Source organism: Tinamus guttatus, unplaced genomic scaffold (genome assembly GCF_059628265.1).
Source record: "Tinamus guttatus ecotype Peru unplaced genomic scaffold, ASM5962826v1 Tinamus_guttatus_pri_ptg000450l, whole genome shotgun sequence".
Classification (NCBI taxonomy): domain Eukaryota; kingdom Metazoa; phylum Chordata; class Aves; order Tinamiformes; family Tinamidae; genus Tinamus; species Tinamus guttatus.
The window spans coordinates 1,032,405-1,051,775 of NW_028288984.1; the positions used below are offsets into that span (position 1 = coordinate 1,032,405).

The 19,371-nt window shown below is 38.2% G+C and overlaps 1 protein-coding gene across 1 annotated transcript in view; it reads left to right on the top strand.

Annotated features, from left to right (window-relative positions):
- Positions 1-13,858, top strand: part of SH3GL2 (SH3 domain containing GRB2 like 2, endophilin A1) — a 90,801-nt gene extending 76,943 nt beyond the window's left edge. The window contains exons 4-9 of the mRNA XM_010219216.2: positions 2,777-2,920; positions 4,703-4,836; positions 5,959-6,117; positions 7,496-7,599; positions 9,924-10,054; positions 12,373-13,858. Coding sequence (XP_010217518.1) covers positions 2,777-2,920; positions 4,703-4,836; positions 5,959-6,117; positions 7,496-7,599; positions 9,924-10,054; positions 12,373-12,572 — 872 coding nt within the window. The 3' untranslated portion in view covers positions 12,573-13,858. The remainder of the gene's footprint in view (positions 1-2,776; positions 2,921-4,702; positions 4,837-5,958; positions 6,118-7,495; positions 7,600-9,923; positions 10,055-12,372) is intronic.
- Positions 13,859-19,371: the final 5,513 nt, after the last annotated feature.

Consider the following 19,371-nt stretch of genomic DNA (forward strand, 5'->3'; position numbering starts at 1 on the left):
AGAAATAAATCCCAGAAATATTAATATTAATAAGATATTCCTTATCAGAAACATTTAACAGAGTATTTTCCTTAAAAGGTTATCTAATTTCAGTAGGGTTTGGGATGCAATGCACATTATGAGATATGTAGGGTAGCAGAGTACAGTAGTGCTAGAGATCATTTGATTTTGTGATATATTTGGAATCAATAGATGCTGTATTCAAAGGCATGCTGTATTGTCCGACTTTACTAACCAATTAATGAACTCATACTGGCTACTAATGACAGAGAGAGTGACTTTACGGAAAGAGGTGCTGGGCTGAAGTTAGCACAAATGAAAAAGACAGCCTTGTCTCCTTCCCAAGCAGGAAAAAAAGCCGGAGCACAGCTGAGAATAACTAAAATTGAACTTGGTGAATGCTCAGATCTTTTTGTGCATATGTGCACAACCATGATTTAAAGAAAGTGAGAATAAGCAATGGTAAAGTTAGCTTCAAACTCTCTTGTGGCTGCTGTTCCTGTGATTCAGTGTGGTTCTGTTAACGCTTGATGGCAAGGTGAATCACTAGTGACACCATTAAGGACAATGAAAAGGAACGGGAGTGAAATGGGGGAAAGAATCAGACTTCTGTGTGGCATTTCATACATTTTTGCCCGTCCTCACTCGGGCTCAAACACAATTACAAAAGTAACTACATGGTTACACTAACGGAATAAGGCAAGTGACAGGGGTGTGTTCTCCAGACAGACGCACACACGGGACCTCTGCTCCCGTGGAAGCTAATGCAATCAGCTCTGCAGGAGCAGGGGAGCAAGGCCATTGCTGAGTGTCTTCTGAAATACACTTCTAAAGCACGATTACATGGGCCATGACATTTCCACCAGGAAACAAAACTGACTTCATAAACCAGATTTGATTTTTAGTTTAACTTTCTGTGCTTACCATAGTGTTTCTTTCTACTCTTTTCTATCTGCCCAGAATATAGCCACTTCTTTTTATACTCTTCTTGTATCTTTGATTTCACTCTAGAAATTTTCAACTTGCTTCCCATATCTTTGTTTTCATTTCCTGTCCCCTTCATTTTGTTTGTGCCATGGTTTATTTTATGCTTTATACAATACTTTTGATTTTGCTTAGTTCTCAGAGTTCTCTTTCTGTCTTCTTATACATGTCAGGCTTGTTCCCTAAATGGTAACATTAGGGCTAACTGTGCCTTCCTTCTTTGTATCATGTCCTGATCATTACTAATTGGTGTCAACAGGAGTCTCATATTGATTTAAGCAGTTTTGGATTCTATAGGGTTTTATCGTTGGAAAGCAACACATCTAACAGCTTCTCCTTGAGCCAATATTGGGATTAGCTCCCATCCAATGGCACTTTTAAAAGCCAGACACTTTGTTAAAATGCGGTTTCTTATACTGAACAGTCAGCCAGTGTGTTGCCCGCAGTTTTGTAGCACACCACAACAGAAGGCATCAACAAATTCAAATGCAGAAAAACATGATCTTGTGACACTGAAGGGTAGTGAGAAAGCTTACAAAAACATAATTACTGTATGTTAAAAATATGTTGCCCTTTCATAAGCTGCCTCTCAGGCAAAATATGTATTACGACAGTTTCCTGATTTTCCTGTGTCTGTTTGTGTGTCTGAGTCTGCGCATACATATGTGCCACAAAATGAAATATGTTCAGCAAATGGAGCCATCTCATGACATAGAGTCTTCAAAGTAAATTAAGAGTGAAACATTATTAACTCTAGTCAGTCAGTGTTTTGCTTTGTTGCCGAAATATGCTGAGTATGCCGAAATAAGGCTGAGTTTTGACCAATGACTTTTGCGTACATCAGCATAAGTTGCTGATGTTTTGTCCATGGAAATACATCAGAGTAACAATGAGGTAGAGTCTTTCTCAGTAAAGAAAGTGGAGCTATTCATAGCTGCCTTATTGTAGCATACACAATGCTGTAGGTAGAAGCGGACAGTCTGATCCAACTCTGAGCCAGCTCAGCTGGCAGTAGGATATAGCTGGTGAGATTTGAAGCAAAATGCAGTTACTTAATTCATTCTCTGAATGCTATTCACATTCTGTACTTGCAAAAATTTTCTGTAAACACATCAACAAAAAATTCTTTTCTTCTTCTGACTTTGTTTTCATCAGTTATGATAATTATGTGTGCTATCTCCTGTTTTGCAGTTGTGTATCAGAAATAGAAGATAAGATACCATCAAAAAGCATGAGTGTCTCCAAATCCTCATAAAAAATAAGAATTGCTTTAAAGATAGTTTATTATCATCCTGTTTGGGAGCATAGGGTTTTTTGTTGGTTGTTTGGCTTTAATTCTACAGTAGAAAATCTTCCAAAAATTGAGAAACGTTGGAGTCTGCAATACGGTGTCCACTCTGGACTTGTCCTTGAGACCAAAGGTGGCCCAGTCTGTTTTCTATATCATCTGCACAAATCCAAACATTGAGAATATGGAGATGGGTTAAAGACTTTTCTCCTGTGTTTGTTTGAACTCATGTCAAATATGCTGTCTTGAGAGTGTTTCTGGGCTTTCTTTTGTCCAAGTGATTTCAAAGGAAGTTCTAGCTTGATGTTCAGGACAGAGCCTTCTCTCTGACCTACCAGCTAAAGAAAACTTCTGCAAAAGTCAGTGACCAATAAGATTTAATGTCCTCACTCAAAATCTTTTGTGGAAATTAGGCAGTTTAGTTAACATTTCAGGTGAATTGGATCATTCATATTGGTTTACTCTAACTACTGTGTATTTATAACTGCCACTGGCCTGTTTCAGCTTCCAGAGCTAAACTAAGCATGATCAACACTATGTCAAAAATTCGAGGACAGGAAAAGGGACCAGGTTATCCTCAGGCTGAAGCCTTGCTGGCAGATGCGATGCTGAAATTTGGTCGAGAACTTGGAGAAGAATGCAACTTTGGTGAGTTGATTGCCTCCCTTTCAATTATAATTAAATAAATTTTGTAATTAAAATGTTTAAATGTTATAATTATTTAATTCTATAAAGGAAGAGCTTCCACAAGAAATTTCAGAGTTTAGTTTCATCAGGCTTCTGCTCAAAGGTTGGTCTAGGGCTGTTTTCATGATGCAGATCCAGTGTCTTCTAGAGGTTGAGACCGGAGATTTTTTTCCTATGGATGAAAGTCAAGTTGTTACCGTTCAGAACCATGTCTGTATTGGCTTTGTGCTGTGTCTCACTGGTTATATAACCAGAGATAGGTTATGTTGAAAAGGTGTGTGTCTGGAATATGTATTATCACTGTCTGTGTGTATGTACAATAAAATCTGTCCTCAGAAACTTTATAACTAATGTTGCTGTCTTCACTTCAGACATGGAATAAAGGCTTATAAATATTTTTAACTCCAGTTTTAAAAATGCTCGTTCCTTATATACTCTGTTCAGCCTTTTTTTTCTGTCCAAATTACACATTTTAACATGAAAGATTACTCTTGTCTTCTCTATAGCTTTCCACCCTCTCCACCCAAATGGATTTTGCAGCTGCCTAAGTTAGAGATGTTCTTCAACAGTAGAATTTAATTATAAAAGATCACATTCAGAGCAGGAACTTATGTTTTCTGTGGTATTTCTGCAGCCATTTTTATAGGGCAGTACCCTGAACACTGATATAGGACCTTGGAACATCTGTTTCTTCTTTGAGCCATCCTAAAATGTTGTCTTGAGCATAAAAACATCTGCGATGAAGAAGACACTTTCCTGTTGTTGCACAAAATGGACCTATTAGCTTGACAGATACAAGATAATTTCTACTAATTATTGCTGAACTGTTTCTTTTATATTTTTTCTCTAATTTTCTAAACTTTGAATGTATTTTCAAATGGAAAATGAAATAATAGAATTCAGTTTGCATGTTGTGCGATGATTGCACTGGTGCACAGCAGAATATATGTGACAGTTATTTTCACATTCTTAACTAATAATAGTGAGTACAGCTGTCTGTTACCTTTTATCTGGGTCTAGCAGGCTATTTAGTTTTGCCACATATTGCCCTCTGTTTGGAAGGTAAAGCCAGGACTTCTTGTGATTTTTTACATTTTTAATTGTTCAGACTCTTTGTATTCTTTGAAAGTAGACTTTATACTACCATCCTGAGCCTCATAGCAGAGAAGTATTTTTGTGCTTCCTGGTGTCGTCTCCATGCTGAGGAGAAAAATGGAGCCATGTATTTGGTGGATCTAAAGGGAGGCTTGGAAAAAACAACAGACAGCTAATTCTTACTGAGATTTTTGTCTCCACTAAATGTATAAACTTGACGCTTGCATAAAAAAAAATCATTAGTGAAAATGCTAACAATTTTTACTTTTGAAAGAGTCACACTGAGGCAGACAGGGAGACACAGACTTCTGTTTCAGGTATTGTGGTGGCAACACTGCAGTAAGTAGAAGCGATTATTTTCTGACAGGTTTGTCTCACCAGAGCAAGGGTGACAGTAGACAATGAGGTGTGGGGACGGGCTGCTTTGATGCAGTGTGAGTCCTCAGCTTCATCTGTGTAGCAACCTGTAAACTCTGGGGGCTGCAGAAGTGAAAAATACATGTTGTTCTTTTGCATGGTGGATCATATTCTATCTCTTTCCTTGAGGCTGTAAGTAAAATGTTAACCAAAATTTTCTTGACTCAGTGTCATCCTACAGTAATTTGGAACTATGCTGTTTTAAGATACACTGGCCATCTTTTCTTTAAGGACCGGCACTTGCTGATGTGGGAGAAGCTATGAAGGAGCTTTCTGAGGTCAAAGACTCCTTAGACATGGAAGTGAAACAAAACTTCATTGACCCACTGCAGAATCTGCATGACAAAGATCTGAGAGAAATACAGGTATTGCCATCAGTGTGGCATTATAGTATTGTGCAGAAATAGACCGTGTGTATTTCCAAAACATATTTTGGTTGTGCAGCTTAAATACTTTCTTTCAGATTCATAGATGATCTGATTTTAGTCTCTTCTGATTTGAGTTTTATTTTTCAGTTCTATCTTTGTCACTTTTTGACAGTGGCATAGTCAACTTTGAAAATCTTATTATTTTGCAGGCACAAGCAGATTGTACTAATTCAACCATTTGAAAAGTCGTGTCACTATCTGAATAGGTGGATAGGTATTTACATTCAATTTTGTAATGCATGACATGCAGAGAGATTTTGATAACTGATTCTAGATCGGCACTACTCTTTTGTACATACACAATTTGTGCCCAAAACGTTCCCAGGAATTGAGAGCACAAATACCATTTGCTTGCACAAAATGTGTAGTTAGTCATCCAAGTACCGTCCATCATTTACAGAGAAAAATTATTTGTATGCATACTTATGTGGATACAGCTAATTTTACAATTGTAGAGGAAAAAGCAAATACAACAAATGCTTATCTGTATGAATAACTATTCTTTGAAGCTTAGTAAGACTGTCACATGGTTAAATATGAGAATAAACTAGAAAATCTTTTAAAAAAGTTAAGATCATTTAGTGAAAAATCATGTAAATAAAAAAAAAATCCTCTTCATCTTGTTCATGAAAACTCTGACATAAGCAAAAAAATATCAATTTGTGCTTTTAGTGGAATTTTCCCTTAGAATTCCAGCAGAAAAACACAGTGCACAGATAATTCCAAATCATATGTTTAAAGTTAGAAACTCTCATAACTTTTACTCGAGTGTTCAAGGTTTTTGTTTGTTTGTTTGTTTTAATGTTGGAGGTGTATTGTTTTCAGATGCCAGTGCAAAATGACTTCTTAGGTGCGATGTAAAATGACCTCATTGCTATGTGTTCATTCCCCCAGAGGAAGAGGTGATACTGCAGAGAGACAGCACATATTTGTAGATGCATGTGAGCTGCCTAGTTATGTGAGATCTTACATGCAATTGTAATGAATTCTTCATTCAAAGAAAGGAGAGTTTGGAAATGGGATTCATACTGAGCTTGCATGTGCCCTTCTGTTTTACAGCATCACCTAAAGAAAATGGAGGGTCGACGCCTGGATTTTGATTACAAAAAGAAAAGGCAGGGGAAACTCCCTGATGAAGAACTTCGCCAAGCTCTGGAGAAATTTGATGAATCCAAAGAGATTGCTGAGTCAAGCATGTTCAACCTTCTGGAGATGGATGTGAGAAATGCCTTGTTTGTTCTTTGAGCTGACCTTTAAAATTAGAAAGACACCGGTGCACCAGTGAAGGCAGTAATCTAAAACCCAAAAGCATTTTAAAATCTGGCATAGAAATGTGCTCTCTAGCTGTGTAGAGTTATTTGTAGCCAAAGATAAAACATCTTCATGCTCTAGAATTAATGAATGTGAGTCATGATTTCTACTTAGCTGTGGTTGGGGTTTGGTTTGAGGCTTTTCTTCAAGAGTGTACTGTGCTGGGAGGATTAGTAAAAAAACAAAAATGAATTTTGCAACCTCCAGGTCTCTGTCCTAACCTAATGCAATGATGAGTAGAAAAGTCAAATTTAATGTGACTGCTCTAATGTGAGTCTGGAGCTTATGTTCTGCCTACAAATTAGCTAAGGTTTTAGCATCTGACTGTAGGCCTACAGGAATGAAATCAAACCTACTAGATCTTTTTTGAGAATTTGTAATCTAGAAACTGTAAAATCAAACACCAAGAAAAAATTGCCCCTTTTGAAGGAAAAAAGCAATCCTTTCAGTTGAAGTCTGTCTTACAAAATATCTTGTCAAAAGAAAGCACAGTATAAATATTTCAGGTGAAGTAGATGAGTAGATTTATTTATAGGCTAAAAGTACACCTGATTAATATCTCATTTTTCTGCCAGTGTTGTAAAAGGGTCATAATAAAACTGAAAATATTTGCGTATTAGAAACAAGATATAGTTGTGCTGAAATTAAACAAGCAGAATAATTTTGTAGTTTAAGGCTTATAGTAATATGCAGTCCCATGTAGCCAGATGGTCCAGGCCTGCATTATGCCTGTGACTTTGCATACTGTGGAAGGTGCTGGAAAATGTGTTGATGCCACAAGAGTTTGGAGTGATCTTCTCTCATGAAGTAAAATAGTGTTCGTATGCACTACAAATATCCAGCATCCAAGACTGCATAATATCTTTCTGTTTTAGTCCACTTCACTGACCACACTGTGATAAAAGCATAACCATATTCTGTTCAATTTCATCTGCCTTGAATGGAGGAAGAGATATATCACACTTCAATTACTAACTAGTTTTTGCTCATTCGGTTTTTCTGAATGAAGTAGATTTGTAGACTGTTGTGTGTGCAAATAGCCTGTGGATGTGATCAAATGAGAAGAGCTGCAGTTAAAACCCCAGGTGCGGCCATAACCAGATGTGGTATTTATAGAGAAATGCTAACTGAAAGGTAACAACCTGCAAGCTACAGAAGATGAACCAACTTTTCCGGGAACTATATACAGCTGTCTTTGCAGCGTTACTGTGATGGTGTCTTTTATATGCTGTTGCTCAGCTATTGGTACAGACCTAAAATGTGATGTTTTAATGTCAATCCTCAGATTGAACAAGTGAGCCAGCTTTCTGCTCTTGTACAAGCTCAACTGGAGTACCACAAGCAGGCCACGCAGATCCTACAGCGAGTTACTTCTAAGCTGGAAGAGAGGTACCGTTCACTTTTTCTAAGTTTGTCAAAATGTTTTATGTTTTGCAGAGACTAAAAACTTATGATTAGTGCATGAAAAAGTTACCTTTTGGAATTTTTAGCATTCATGGTTATGAAAAATAGGGTAATCTTATTTGCATTTGCAAATAGAAGTTCGTTTAATTTGGAGTAGGCATGTACTTCTGAGCATGACTGAGTCCAGGAAATTGTATCAGCTCAGTAAGGCTATTAAATGTGTTTTTAATTGAAAGTATGTACTTTCAAACACTATTAATCAGTAGGACTTAAGACTTGTTTTTATGCACTATTCCTGCATTAATTCTGAAATAATCTTTTTCAGAGATGCAGTTAACCTCCCTTGGCCAGATACTCCTTCTCCATTTGCTAGTGAACTAAATAGTCTCCCTTTTAGTTCTGTTATCAGGTCAATTTTGATAAAAAGCTTAATTGACTTTACCTCTACCATCCCCTCTTTTATAGGACTGTGTGCTATCTCCAAATTAATTCAGTGTCCTTTTAATCTTAAGAAATCTTGTTTCCATCAACATGAAACATATTGAATCCTCCTGAAATGAGGAAGATAATGTTTTTAGAAAGTTTATCAGCCTCCCACACACACATGTCCTTCTTGAAGAAAAATAGCATAAAGTAAAGTTTTATTTATTCCATGTAGTTCTGGATGACGTCTCTTCAAATCTGGCCATAATTCCCAACAGCAATAAGTGCTCATATATTGTGTGGAATGAATGGAAAGGCAACATCTTAACTGCATATGTTTCTTCAGTGTTTTCTAATGTCATTAGTATAGATGTAGTTTCTGGACCACTGGGTCTTTCAGTGGTTATTTTCTCTGAACACACAGGTTTTAAGATTCATTCAATTTTAATCGTTAAACTTCTCTGTCTGTGGAAATCACACTTGTTTTGGCAAGTAGGCTGTCCAGCAAGCTGTTTTTGGCTGAAGTTTTCCACCCAGCCTAAACAGCTAAGAGAAAATGATTGTCAGAGCTTTCCAAATAAATACTATAATTCCCTTGCTGTACAGAAGCACTAAAAAGCTTTGGGAACAGGTAGATTGTATTTTAGTCCAGAAGTTATGGCATAAAGTGAGCAGGTCTTTATCTGCTACAGATTTCCTTTTCTGTAATGTCCACAGTTGGCTTTGGCTCAATTCAGATCATCCTTTGCCTATATGAAACTTCTGCTAAATTGCCAATATTTTAACTTTGTGCAATTTGCTGGTCACCACACTACTAGCTTCTCAAGAATCTCACATCAGTCCGTCCACTTCTGTAGCTTGGCTGACCACAAGGTCTTTCATTTAAGTTTCTTCTGTCACCTCCATATTTTTCACATTTTTATGTTTTTGTTTATTAAGAAGACTAAGGTCCAAATGATCAGTACTAACTATATCTGGATGGTGAGGAAATTCTTTTTGCCAGAATTAAAACCACCTAAGTTAGAAGCTGATCTTTTCAGTAGTTCGAATCAAAATATATACTTTGTGCTATCGAGAGCATGGGCCAAGCTATAACAGGTTAGAGAAAAAAAGCCATTGAAACAGTGAGGTCATTACTCGTGTAATCTTCCCAGTGTGATGACAGAAATTTAAGTGGAAACTGCTGAATATAAACAACTGTGATTCCAGCTTCCCTGTCTAGATTTTTCCGTGCAATCTGAAAAGGGACCACTTCCTAGGAATTCTGCAGTTTTACAGTTTACAAAATTTCACAGCTTGGAAAACAAATTCAGACGACTGATGCATAATTTTTTAATATGAGAGTCAAGAAAACTGGAACTGTACACTTTTATGCAATAAGCGCTCCAAATAAATTGCCTGCAACTGAAAATCAATACCTTCCCACACAGTCTGCTCACAAAATGACAGCTATTGAAATCAGTGCTCAGTAAAGACTTGTCATGCATAGCAGCAAAATGGCAGGCTGCAATCAAAGTAAAAATAGAGGTGGAGATATTTGTACAACCCTTCTCCAAAGATTGTTAAAATCATATCACAAGTTCCATTTCACTGGAAGCCCCTCATTGCTGTTAGACAAAAATAAACCAGCCAAAATGCTAATTCCAAGGAAAAAACAAAAATGAGTAACCTCATGGCACAGCCAACCCCCACTTTTGTTGTTGTTGTTGTTGTTGTTAATTTAAACTAATCTTACAAGTAAAATTTACTCCAAATGCCCAAACTTGTTCACTCTGTCTGATCGGTGGTCATGAACCTCGAAGACTTGGAAGTTTAAGTATTTGGTGCATCTCATCCATCAACCAGAAAGCTACTCTTGCCATTTAACTTTCTTCATGTTTTGGCAGAATAAAAGAGGCATCATCTCAGCCCAGGAGAGAATACCAGCCCAAACCTCGTATGAGCCTGGATTTTACTACTGGTGAAAATACTCAGCACAATGGAGGGATATCCCATGCCACAACACCCAAACCATCAGGTAAATGTAATGGCAATATGGCCAAGTTAAACAAAGTCTATCTGAAGCTTTGCTACAATAGAGAAGTTCAGCACTCCCTCGAAGAGATGAGTTTTTCCACAAGTGAGAAAAAATGAGCAGAAGGATAGTATAGGTGAGGTATGTTTAAACTGACTATATTGATTCCAGTGGTCCAGTAGAAAAGCACTTTACAGAGTTCTTTGTGTTTAGAACCTGAGCTGTGAGAGCATGGATGGATCATCCACTGCTATAAATCTTTGGCCCAAGATCAACAATTCTTTCAGTCTTAAAAGCTCAAAGAAATGTTGCTAAATTCACCTTGAATATAAATCTTGGCAAAAAAACAACAGAATGCTTTCCGTGAAAATGCAGAAGCCTGACATGCTCCCCAAACCAATAATGTTATCCTGCCCTTTAAGGCCAGGTATTACAGCACTAGCAGCCAGGAAGAAAGACAAGTGAAAACAAAAATGAAGCCAAAGGAGAGAGGTATAAGCAAGGTGCAACATATGTATGACTATACATAACTCATCATTTAAAGATGCAATTTTTTTCAGATCATCGTGTATTAAGAAAGCCTTATCATTTGTTTCTCACAGTCATGGTCTTTTATCCCACGTTATGGTAAGGGCTGCCCTTGCTGTGGACCCTGTCATCATGTGTTCTAGTTGACCTCAATGACAATTCCCAGCACAATGCACCTTGCAGGATTAAATTTTTTTCTCTAAATCTTTAAGCATTATTTCCTTCCTTGTCATCACATCCTGATGAGCATGCTTGACATTTTCCCAGTTGTAGTTTGCAACAGTATTTCCATTTGGCTTTGGGCATCTGCATCTGGAAACTGTCTTGTGCACTCTTGTAAATGTTGAACAGCCTCCCCACCATAAGGACGGGGAGGGATGGAGAGAATACAGTGTGGATTCCTTCTGCATGAGCATAGCTTGTGACTTGCTTGTTAATGCTCTCACTGTCATGCCACCAGCAATTTTCTTCAGTCCTTTTTTTTGTAGTGTCATTAGTACTGGTTAGTAGATCAGTGGCAGTAAATACTGATGCTCCTACATCTCTTAAGTACTCATCTTAACTGTTTTCATCCTAAGAGAGACTGGAAATTAGCGTTTTCTTCAACTGGGTTTTTTTCTTGTGAAGTGCACATTGGTTCCAGAGAAACTCTTGCTTCTTTGAAAATTCATTAGTTATAGTCTGGGCCTGGTTCATTCAAAGCTAGATGGCTTACTAAGCACTTATCTTACTAAGACTTACTTTTCATAATTAAGGAATCTAAGCTTTAGTAGTGAGAAAACCAAGGAGGCTTTTTGAGGTTTGGTGATGTAGCAAAATAGCACATGGCACATAAGGTATGTCCTCTCTTTTTTTTTTTTTTCTTTATTTTGATTCCCCCAGCGAAACAAATTGTGCCTGATATATAAAAAAATTAAAGTAGGATTCACTACAAAATTTTAGAAATTAATTATAATTTGAAATACTTATTGTATGGACATCTTCACAAAAACTGTTCAACCATTAATAATTTTGCTTATGGTGGGCTTGAGACTATAGAGATATGTTCAGGGAGAAAATATTTATTAATTTCATATAAACTAGGAAAGTCTGCTAGATACTAATAACTTACACTAATGTTGATTATCCATCCAGATGGTTAGTGCAGATTTTCATGAACCAGTTTTACTGGATGACTGACCTATAATTGGAAAGATTTTAATTTAAACTGTCTTTAGGAGTCCATTCTAGTGCCTATGCAATTATCAAGAGTTTTGTGTTAAAGGGGTCTTTGGAAACTCGACATTAAAAAAAAAATGTTTATGAGCATTTAGGTCTATTTACACTACAGTTGAACTATTAACATTTCTGAACAGTAGCACAGTTATGCCTTCCCTGTTAAAATGTTCCTTGCTCTACCGACATAGTCTGCACAAGCAAATCATCTCTGTGCTAGTACAGCTGGAAATACATTAGAGCTTTTGCTTTGTTTTATGTGCTTTGTAAACTAAACAGAGAAACATGAGATCCCAAGTTGATCGTAGCCCTGCTTTTAAGTGAGGGCATGACTGTAGTTTGGTGCTTTGAGCATACTCAGACATTTATAGGCAGAGTCACACATCAAAATTCAAAGCTATGAATAGCTGCTATCTGTCTTCTAATACAATTTTGCATTGCACAATTAAATCTCACCAAAGGACTGAAATAATAGTTTGAGTTATAATGGAGTAGCAAAATCTGTGGTAGATATAAGAAGGTATCTGTAATAGTTGAGGTTTTTAAGCATATTGTTTCTCTGTGTTTCCTTCCCGTAGGTGCTCATATGGATCAGCCATGCTGCCGAGCTCTTTATGACTTTGAACCAGAAAATGAAGGGGAGCTGGGATTTAAAGAGGGTGATATCATTACCCTCACTAACCAGATTGATGAAAATTGGTATGAAGGCATGCTTAATGGCCAGTCAGGTTTCTTCCCTATCAATTATGTCGACATTCTAGTTCCTTTGCCCAATTAGGATGGCTGATTCACCTTGTCTTTGATCCAAATAGTTGTGTTGGTACCACTGCTTTCAGAATGCTGCTTCTTAACACTTCACAAGTGCGAATTGCAGTGGTTAGAGTCATCAAGTCCCACTGAGCATCTTTGGTTTACGTGTTGTCATACTACGTAGTGGTGATGCGTGGTATCTTCTGAGCCACCACAAGGTGGGTTAGGTCACGTGGCCACGCCAGCCTGGTCGTAGCCAGAGCCATTGCTGATGTGAAACTGGAAAGATGATGGCAAGCAGAACTTGGTGATGTAGTAGAAAGTGATGGCGATATTGGGAAGATAATGCCTATCACCACTGTATTACTTTTCAGTCTTAGTTCTCTGTAAAAAGAGGGAAAAGTTCTTGCCATTCTTCCTGACGATACGGTTCACACAGGTCTAGTATTGCCTAAACAGCATTATGTCTTTTGGCCAAAACAGCTTGGGAGTCTGTGCTGGTCTCACAGAGACGATGTAAATGTAGGGTCTCTGGTTTCTTAGAAAGTGAACCACTGTACTGTATCCTGCAGATCTCTGCTCATTTTTGTATCCTTTATTATTATTAAAAGGCCTGTTTCCATCTATAAGTAAATTGTAAGTCATAAAAGGTGATTCCTGTAGTAAAAAGCTTGAACTACAACCACATGCATTTTCCCTTCAGCATCTCTGAGCATGATTAACAAAAAGTCAGTAGCAGAGCAGATCAGGGAATAAAGCTGGCATAAATGTTACCTGTTTCTTGTCAAGTTCTGGCACAACATCACGCTCCCTAAACACCAGATACTCTTTGTAAACACATTTACTGGGGATAAAAATAACCTACCAAATACAACCCTCATTTCTTTTGTTTCTGTCTACCACGTGTTCTTCGAACATCATTTGTGCATATTCTGCCCTCAATGAGGACTAAATAAAATTTCTTTCTTTTTGTGTTGCGCAATTAAAGACATGTGGCTATATATGCAAAAACGTTTCCTGTATGTTTGTTCTTTTATTTTCCTCTTTCCTGCATTTTGTGTGTACAGTGCGGTGCCTAGCTTCTAAGCATTATTTTGGTAATAATTGTAAAAGTTCTCTTAGTTTAGGTATTCAGAGTTCTATTTATCTAAATTGTACAGACTCTTTCACAGTTTTAATGTGCTGCTTTGGCTGTGCCACTTTAGTACCAGATGATGTGACATGAAGACAATTCCCTACCGCTTAATGTATAAACTATATCTTGGAAAGTATTGATATTTCAAATAAATAATGATGAATGGATAACTAGAATAATGTTGTGAATTATTACTTTGTTGCTTTCAAATCATATGTAGTAACTAACAAACAATTTTATTTCAGAAAATACATTCCTCGGGCCTGAACCGCAAAATGGGGAAAATACATTATTTTTCTTAACATTATTAAAGCCTGACTTGCTTGTGTCACTCAAATCCCATACTTATAATGGCCACAATAAACAGAGTAAACTGAACATGGAGCATCTTAAATTAATGTCATAAAGGCCAGTATGCATATGCAATCTTGGAGCTGCCTGGTGCTCATCTTTGAAGAGTGCTTGAAATCATAACCTAACTAGTAAAGCTTAACAACATGTTAAGTAACAATTTCGCTTTCCTTTTGTATTATGGAACATTCTATTTCAAAAAGTTTCTTTTGTAATAATCTTACCGTTCACATATGTAAGAGACATATCTCAATGCATGTTGACAAAGAATCTGAAAAGAGATTGCCTCATGTGCAACGTGCATTACTTTTGCTTCTCATTATGATTCTGGCATGAATCCCAGATTTAGCCTCCAAATAAGTTTCTGCCGGTGACTGAAGTTAATTCATTTCAAACGTAGGTGACTTGAGTTATTGGTGAATTATTCACTTCAGTGGGTGAATTATTGGTGGTAATTTGACATTTGACAGGGTCTGGCAATCACAAATAATGGCACAGGAAGTCAGAGACAAATTTCTGATCTGATACATTCCTATTTTATGAAAGTACTATTTCTATAATGCTCATTGAGGAGATACAAATGTTTGGCAATTGTCTTGGACAACTTTTTATGTGATTTAAAGCAAAGGCGTAATTGGTGTACATTGCTGTTCCCTTACCCTTCGCTTGTCATCCTTGACATCACAAACTGTCAAGGGACATTTTTATAAGGAGTAGGGAAATGCCATATCTTTTAATATAAGGACGACCAAGAATGCAAAACATAGTCTAAATAATATCTGCTATTTGCCCATATTTGATGACATAGGCCTGGGCCTAAGGATTCACATGATTCTTGGCCGTGTGTGCTCCTTCGCTTTCTGTGTCTGGTAGGCAAACCCAGAGGAGGGTTTTATGCCTTAAGCAGTCAGATCAAAATCTGCTTTGGCCAAGGCAGGGCTTCAGAGGGTCTCGCTCAGGGCCAGCAGCTAATGTTTGCACCCAAGGTTTCAGGGACAGGGTGAGAGAGGGGTGGCCCAAGGAGTGAAAGAAATCAGGATGCTGCTCTTTTTGCATCTCTGTTAATTCAAAGCTCTGCTCGCAGAGCTATGTGACTGCTCACTCCCTGAAGAAAATATGATGTTTTATTGGTGGAGGCAATGACCTGTTGTCACCAGTGTTCTCGCAGTTTCTGCTATATTCTGATGGGTATCTGGTTTTCAGAAACATTTTTAAAATGTGATACCTAATTAACAAATTCGGCTGTAGAATGGTGATCCTTACAAGAAGAAACTTAAGCACATTCCAGCATTGAGCTAACAGCTGTGGAGTGTATCTGAATGTGTTTTTTGTTGTTGATTTTGTTTTTTTTTTTCCTCCCCCAATAAACCTACAATCTTCTTAATGGTGCTGGATTTAAACAAAATAAATCTACACTAAATAAGCCACTTTTAAAATATCTCTTTCCCCCAGAAATTAAGAAGGTAGGTGGTAGCCACATTCAAACTTTGTATTTAATTCGTAAAGACAACTTCCCCACTACAGATAATTACATGGACAAGACCAGAAAATTGCCAGGAGGAGTTCTTAACCCAGTCTCACATTTTCAGGTCTCTCTATCTTCATAGCTGCACCTAAGCCGAGCAGTACTTTGTGCCAGGACATGTTCCAGGCCTGCCGCTTGCATAAGGCAGAGGAAACTGGCTAGATTTGAAAGAGAAGAGAGCAGGGGGTTGCTGGACAGTGTGCCAGTGGATCTTCTACCTAGGGATAAAAGTCGAGTTTGCTTGGGATGGGCAAATGAAGCAACAATTTAGGGCATGTTCCCAGGTCCTGCAGTAGGCACAGCGTATAATGCTGTTTCACGTCTTCTCCTGCTTGCTTGTAGTTCTGCTGGTTACTTCTTTTCCAAAAGGAGATATTATTAACATAATTTCTTTGGTTGTATTTGAGTTTCCTTGTTCCTGAGGTGTGCTTAAATGTTAGTTGGAATGATTCCTGGCTGGCATCATGATGTGAATTTACTGCTTGGCTCACTTGACTTAAAAGAGAGGGTTGTCAGAGATGGCTGTGAGATCCTCTCCTTTTCCTGGGAGTTCAGCTTCCTAGGTAAGCTGTCAGCTTCTGTGCAACCAGGAAAATTGTCCTTTCTTCTGGCTGCTAATGAATGCGCTTGGCCTTATTCAGATTCAGATGTTTATTATGCAAAATATTTTGGTTATTTCTGCCTGCTGCCAGTGCTTCTGGCTAGACTGAAAATTTTAAGCTGCTGTAAGGATGTAACAGTGCACAAAGGTGACAAAATACATACTGTTAAAATTTTAAATGTATTTTGACTTGGTCTTTTCTGGCATTTTCTTGCCATTTTCTGTAACGCACCAGTTGGATGGCTATGAAAAAAAAAAATAGATTTAATCTGAACCTTTCTAGATGTTCTGAAATAATTTTATTTATTTATTTATAATCCTTACACTCCTAGCACTTCAAGGTAAGGTCTGGAATTTGCAGCGGGTACAGCTATCTTTCCTCAGAGATTCAAGTGAACCTCTGAAGTTCAAGTGTCAAGATAAAGTGTTGCAGATTTAATAAAAACAACTCTTGTGATTTATTTGTAAAGTATGGGTACATTCTGTGCTGTTTGTCTGTAATAGTTTAGAAATGACACAGTGGGCATAAAAGAGGGCCTTAAGTGAAATAGTAAAGAACTTGGTTAATGAGCATCACACTGAGCATCTACTTAAGTTGACCAATGGTGCCTAATAGTGGAGAACCTATGAGGGCATCTTCCACCGTTACTCTTGCAAGCAAATTCTAGCCTTACTCAGCCCAGTTTTAGTCATGAAGCTGTGTGTGTTGCTCCTCTCTTCTTAAAGCATGCCATCTCAAGAAAATGTGCCATTAATCAATTTCCCATCTCCATAGCACACTGACATTCCCTTGTGAGTAATGGCAAGCAAAAGAAAGAAGAAGCCACTTTACTAAGTGTTTAAAAACAGTATTTAGAAGTACATGACTTGAAATGGTCACCACAGGCATCTGATTGCAAAAGTTACCTATGTGTTTGACTAGTTTCTGAGAAGCTTATGCAGTCATTAGGGACTTTTAGATTACTTTTCGTATGAAAATGCTATTTGAGATCACCTGAAGGTACATAAATTACAGCATTTCAGTGCTTCTGACTAGCAGCTGTGGATATCTTTATAAATCTTTTCAGTTTTAGTGCAGTGTTACTCTTAATGCAGTATAACCATTCTCACCTAGGTGAGTAGACAGGTCTGTTCACAGACTCACAGAGTGGTTGAGGTTGAAAGGGACCTCTAGCAATCATCTAGTCCAACTCTCCTGCTCAAGCAGGGACACCTGAAGCTCATTGCTTAGGTTTGCATCCAGGTGTGCTTTGAACATATCCAAAGAAAGAGACTCCACAATCTCTCTTGGTAGCCTGTTCCACCCTCACAGTAGAGAAATTCTTGCTCATATGGAGGTGGAACTTCCTGTACATCAATTTTTACCCATTACCCCATGTTCTGTTACTGGCCACCACCAAGAAGAGTTTGGCCCCCTCTTTACATTCGCCCCTCAGATATTTATACATGTTTATCAGATCCTCTCTCAGTCATCTCTTCTCCAGGCTAAACAGGTTCAGCTCACTTAGTCTTTCCTCATACAGTAGATTTAATGTGAGTTCTCTCAGCTTCAGTTCCCTGTCAGCCAGATTGGTGACTTTGCTAGTTTTTATTTTCTGCTATTTCTGTCTAATTTCACATATGCTACAAGATAATGCTTATAACAGGGAAGAAATACAGATTTAAAAGCACCTACTAAACAGGGATGGTGTTCTACCTGCCATTAGCAGTTATATATGTCTTGCTGCTTATCTCTGAAATTCTTAAATAACAAGTTTCTGCCCTTCATCTAACCTGAAACCCCAGGCTGCATGGGAAAGCTTACGTGAGCAACTAATCAGCACGTTTCTAGGCCAAGAAGAGCTTGCTCTGGCAGAAGCATCTCCTCAGGGCCTCTGCTGGGTTTTTGCTGTGCATCACTGCAAGGCCCACTAGGGAGAAGTGTCCTCTGAGTACAAAAGCAAAATGCCTAGGGGAAGGGAAATAGGTAGTGGAAGAAAAAGAAAGACTGACATATGGGGGAGCAATGGGCACTCCCCAGGTCAAGACCTTATTTAAAAAGATTCTGTGAAATATGAAATAGCCTGTATGGAAGGGCCTGGGAGTAGTGGTGGACAATAAGGTCACCACAAGCAAGCAATGTGCCCTTGTGGCCACAAGACCAATGATCTCCAGGGTGCATTAGGCAGAGTGCTGCCAGCAGGTTGAGGGAGGTGATCCTGCCCCTCTGCTCAGCCCTGGTGAGGCCACATCTGGAGTGCCGTATCCAGCACTGGGCCCCCCAGTACAAGAGAGAGAGGGAGCTTCTGGAGAGAGTCCAGCATAGGACCGCTTAAATGATGAAGGGATCTGAGCATCTCTTATATGAGAAAAAGCTAAGAGAGCTAAGCCTGCTCAGCCTGGAGAAGGCTGGTGCTGATGGGGAGATCTTATCAGTGTGTATGGATATCTGAAGGGAGCTGGTTCCTGATGTGGACCAGCCTGTGGAGTCATTCTTGGCTTTCCACCCAGCAAAATAAAGACTCTGCAATCCAGGGTTTATCTGTGGATCCAGAAAGGGATCCCGGATTGCCCTCTTGTGGAAGAGTTCCTGACACACACGAAACCCAGAGTCTCCCGCTGCAGTGGCTACAATCTGGACACTGCAGCTTCTGCAGCAGAAACAAGTTTGACTGTCCTTCCGCACCGTGAGCATATCGCTACACTGTGTCAACTACATAAAAAGCTGATACACTAGCTTTTTAGGTCTATAGAAAATCTGCTCTGCGATGTTCTTAATTGGATATTTTGACTCTGCACATCTGATCTCGATTTTCTTCAGAACTTAAAACTACCAGCAAGTACATTTCACAATGGATTTCTTCATATATATTCTCTGCAGCCAAAACTGCTCTAATGCCAGTGCAAAACTGAATAGCACTTTTTATCACTGTCCACGACAGCGTGCATTGCAAGTAGTCCAGCATTTAAGCGAATCTTTATAGTCTAGAAGAATGAAATTATTATTGCATCTTATATGCTCAAATCCTTTTAAAAAACATACTATTTTTAAGGTTTCAGCTTTCTGACTCTGAATAACTCATCTCCTTTCTTTCTGCTAAGAATAGTACTGCTATTTATTTACTCTAGTATCTTGTCCCTTAAAATGGCCCTATTTTGAAATGTGTCAATGAAACCACAGAGGAAGATCTGGATTCTCAACATAATTATTTGTGTATGTTTCTATTATATTCATC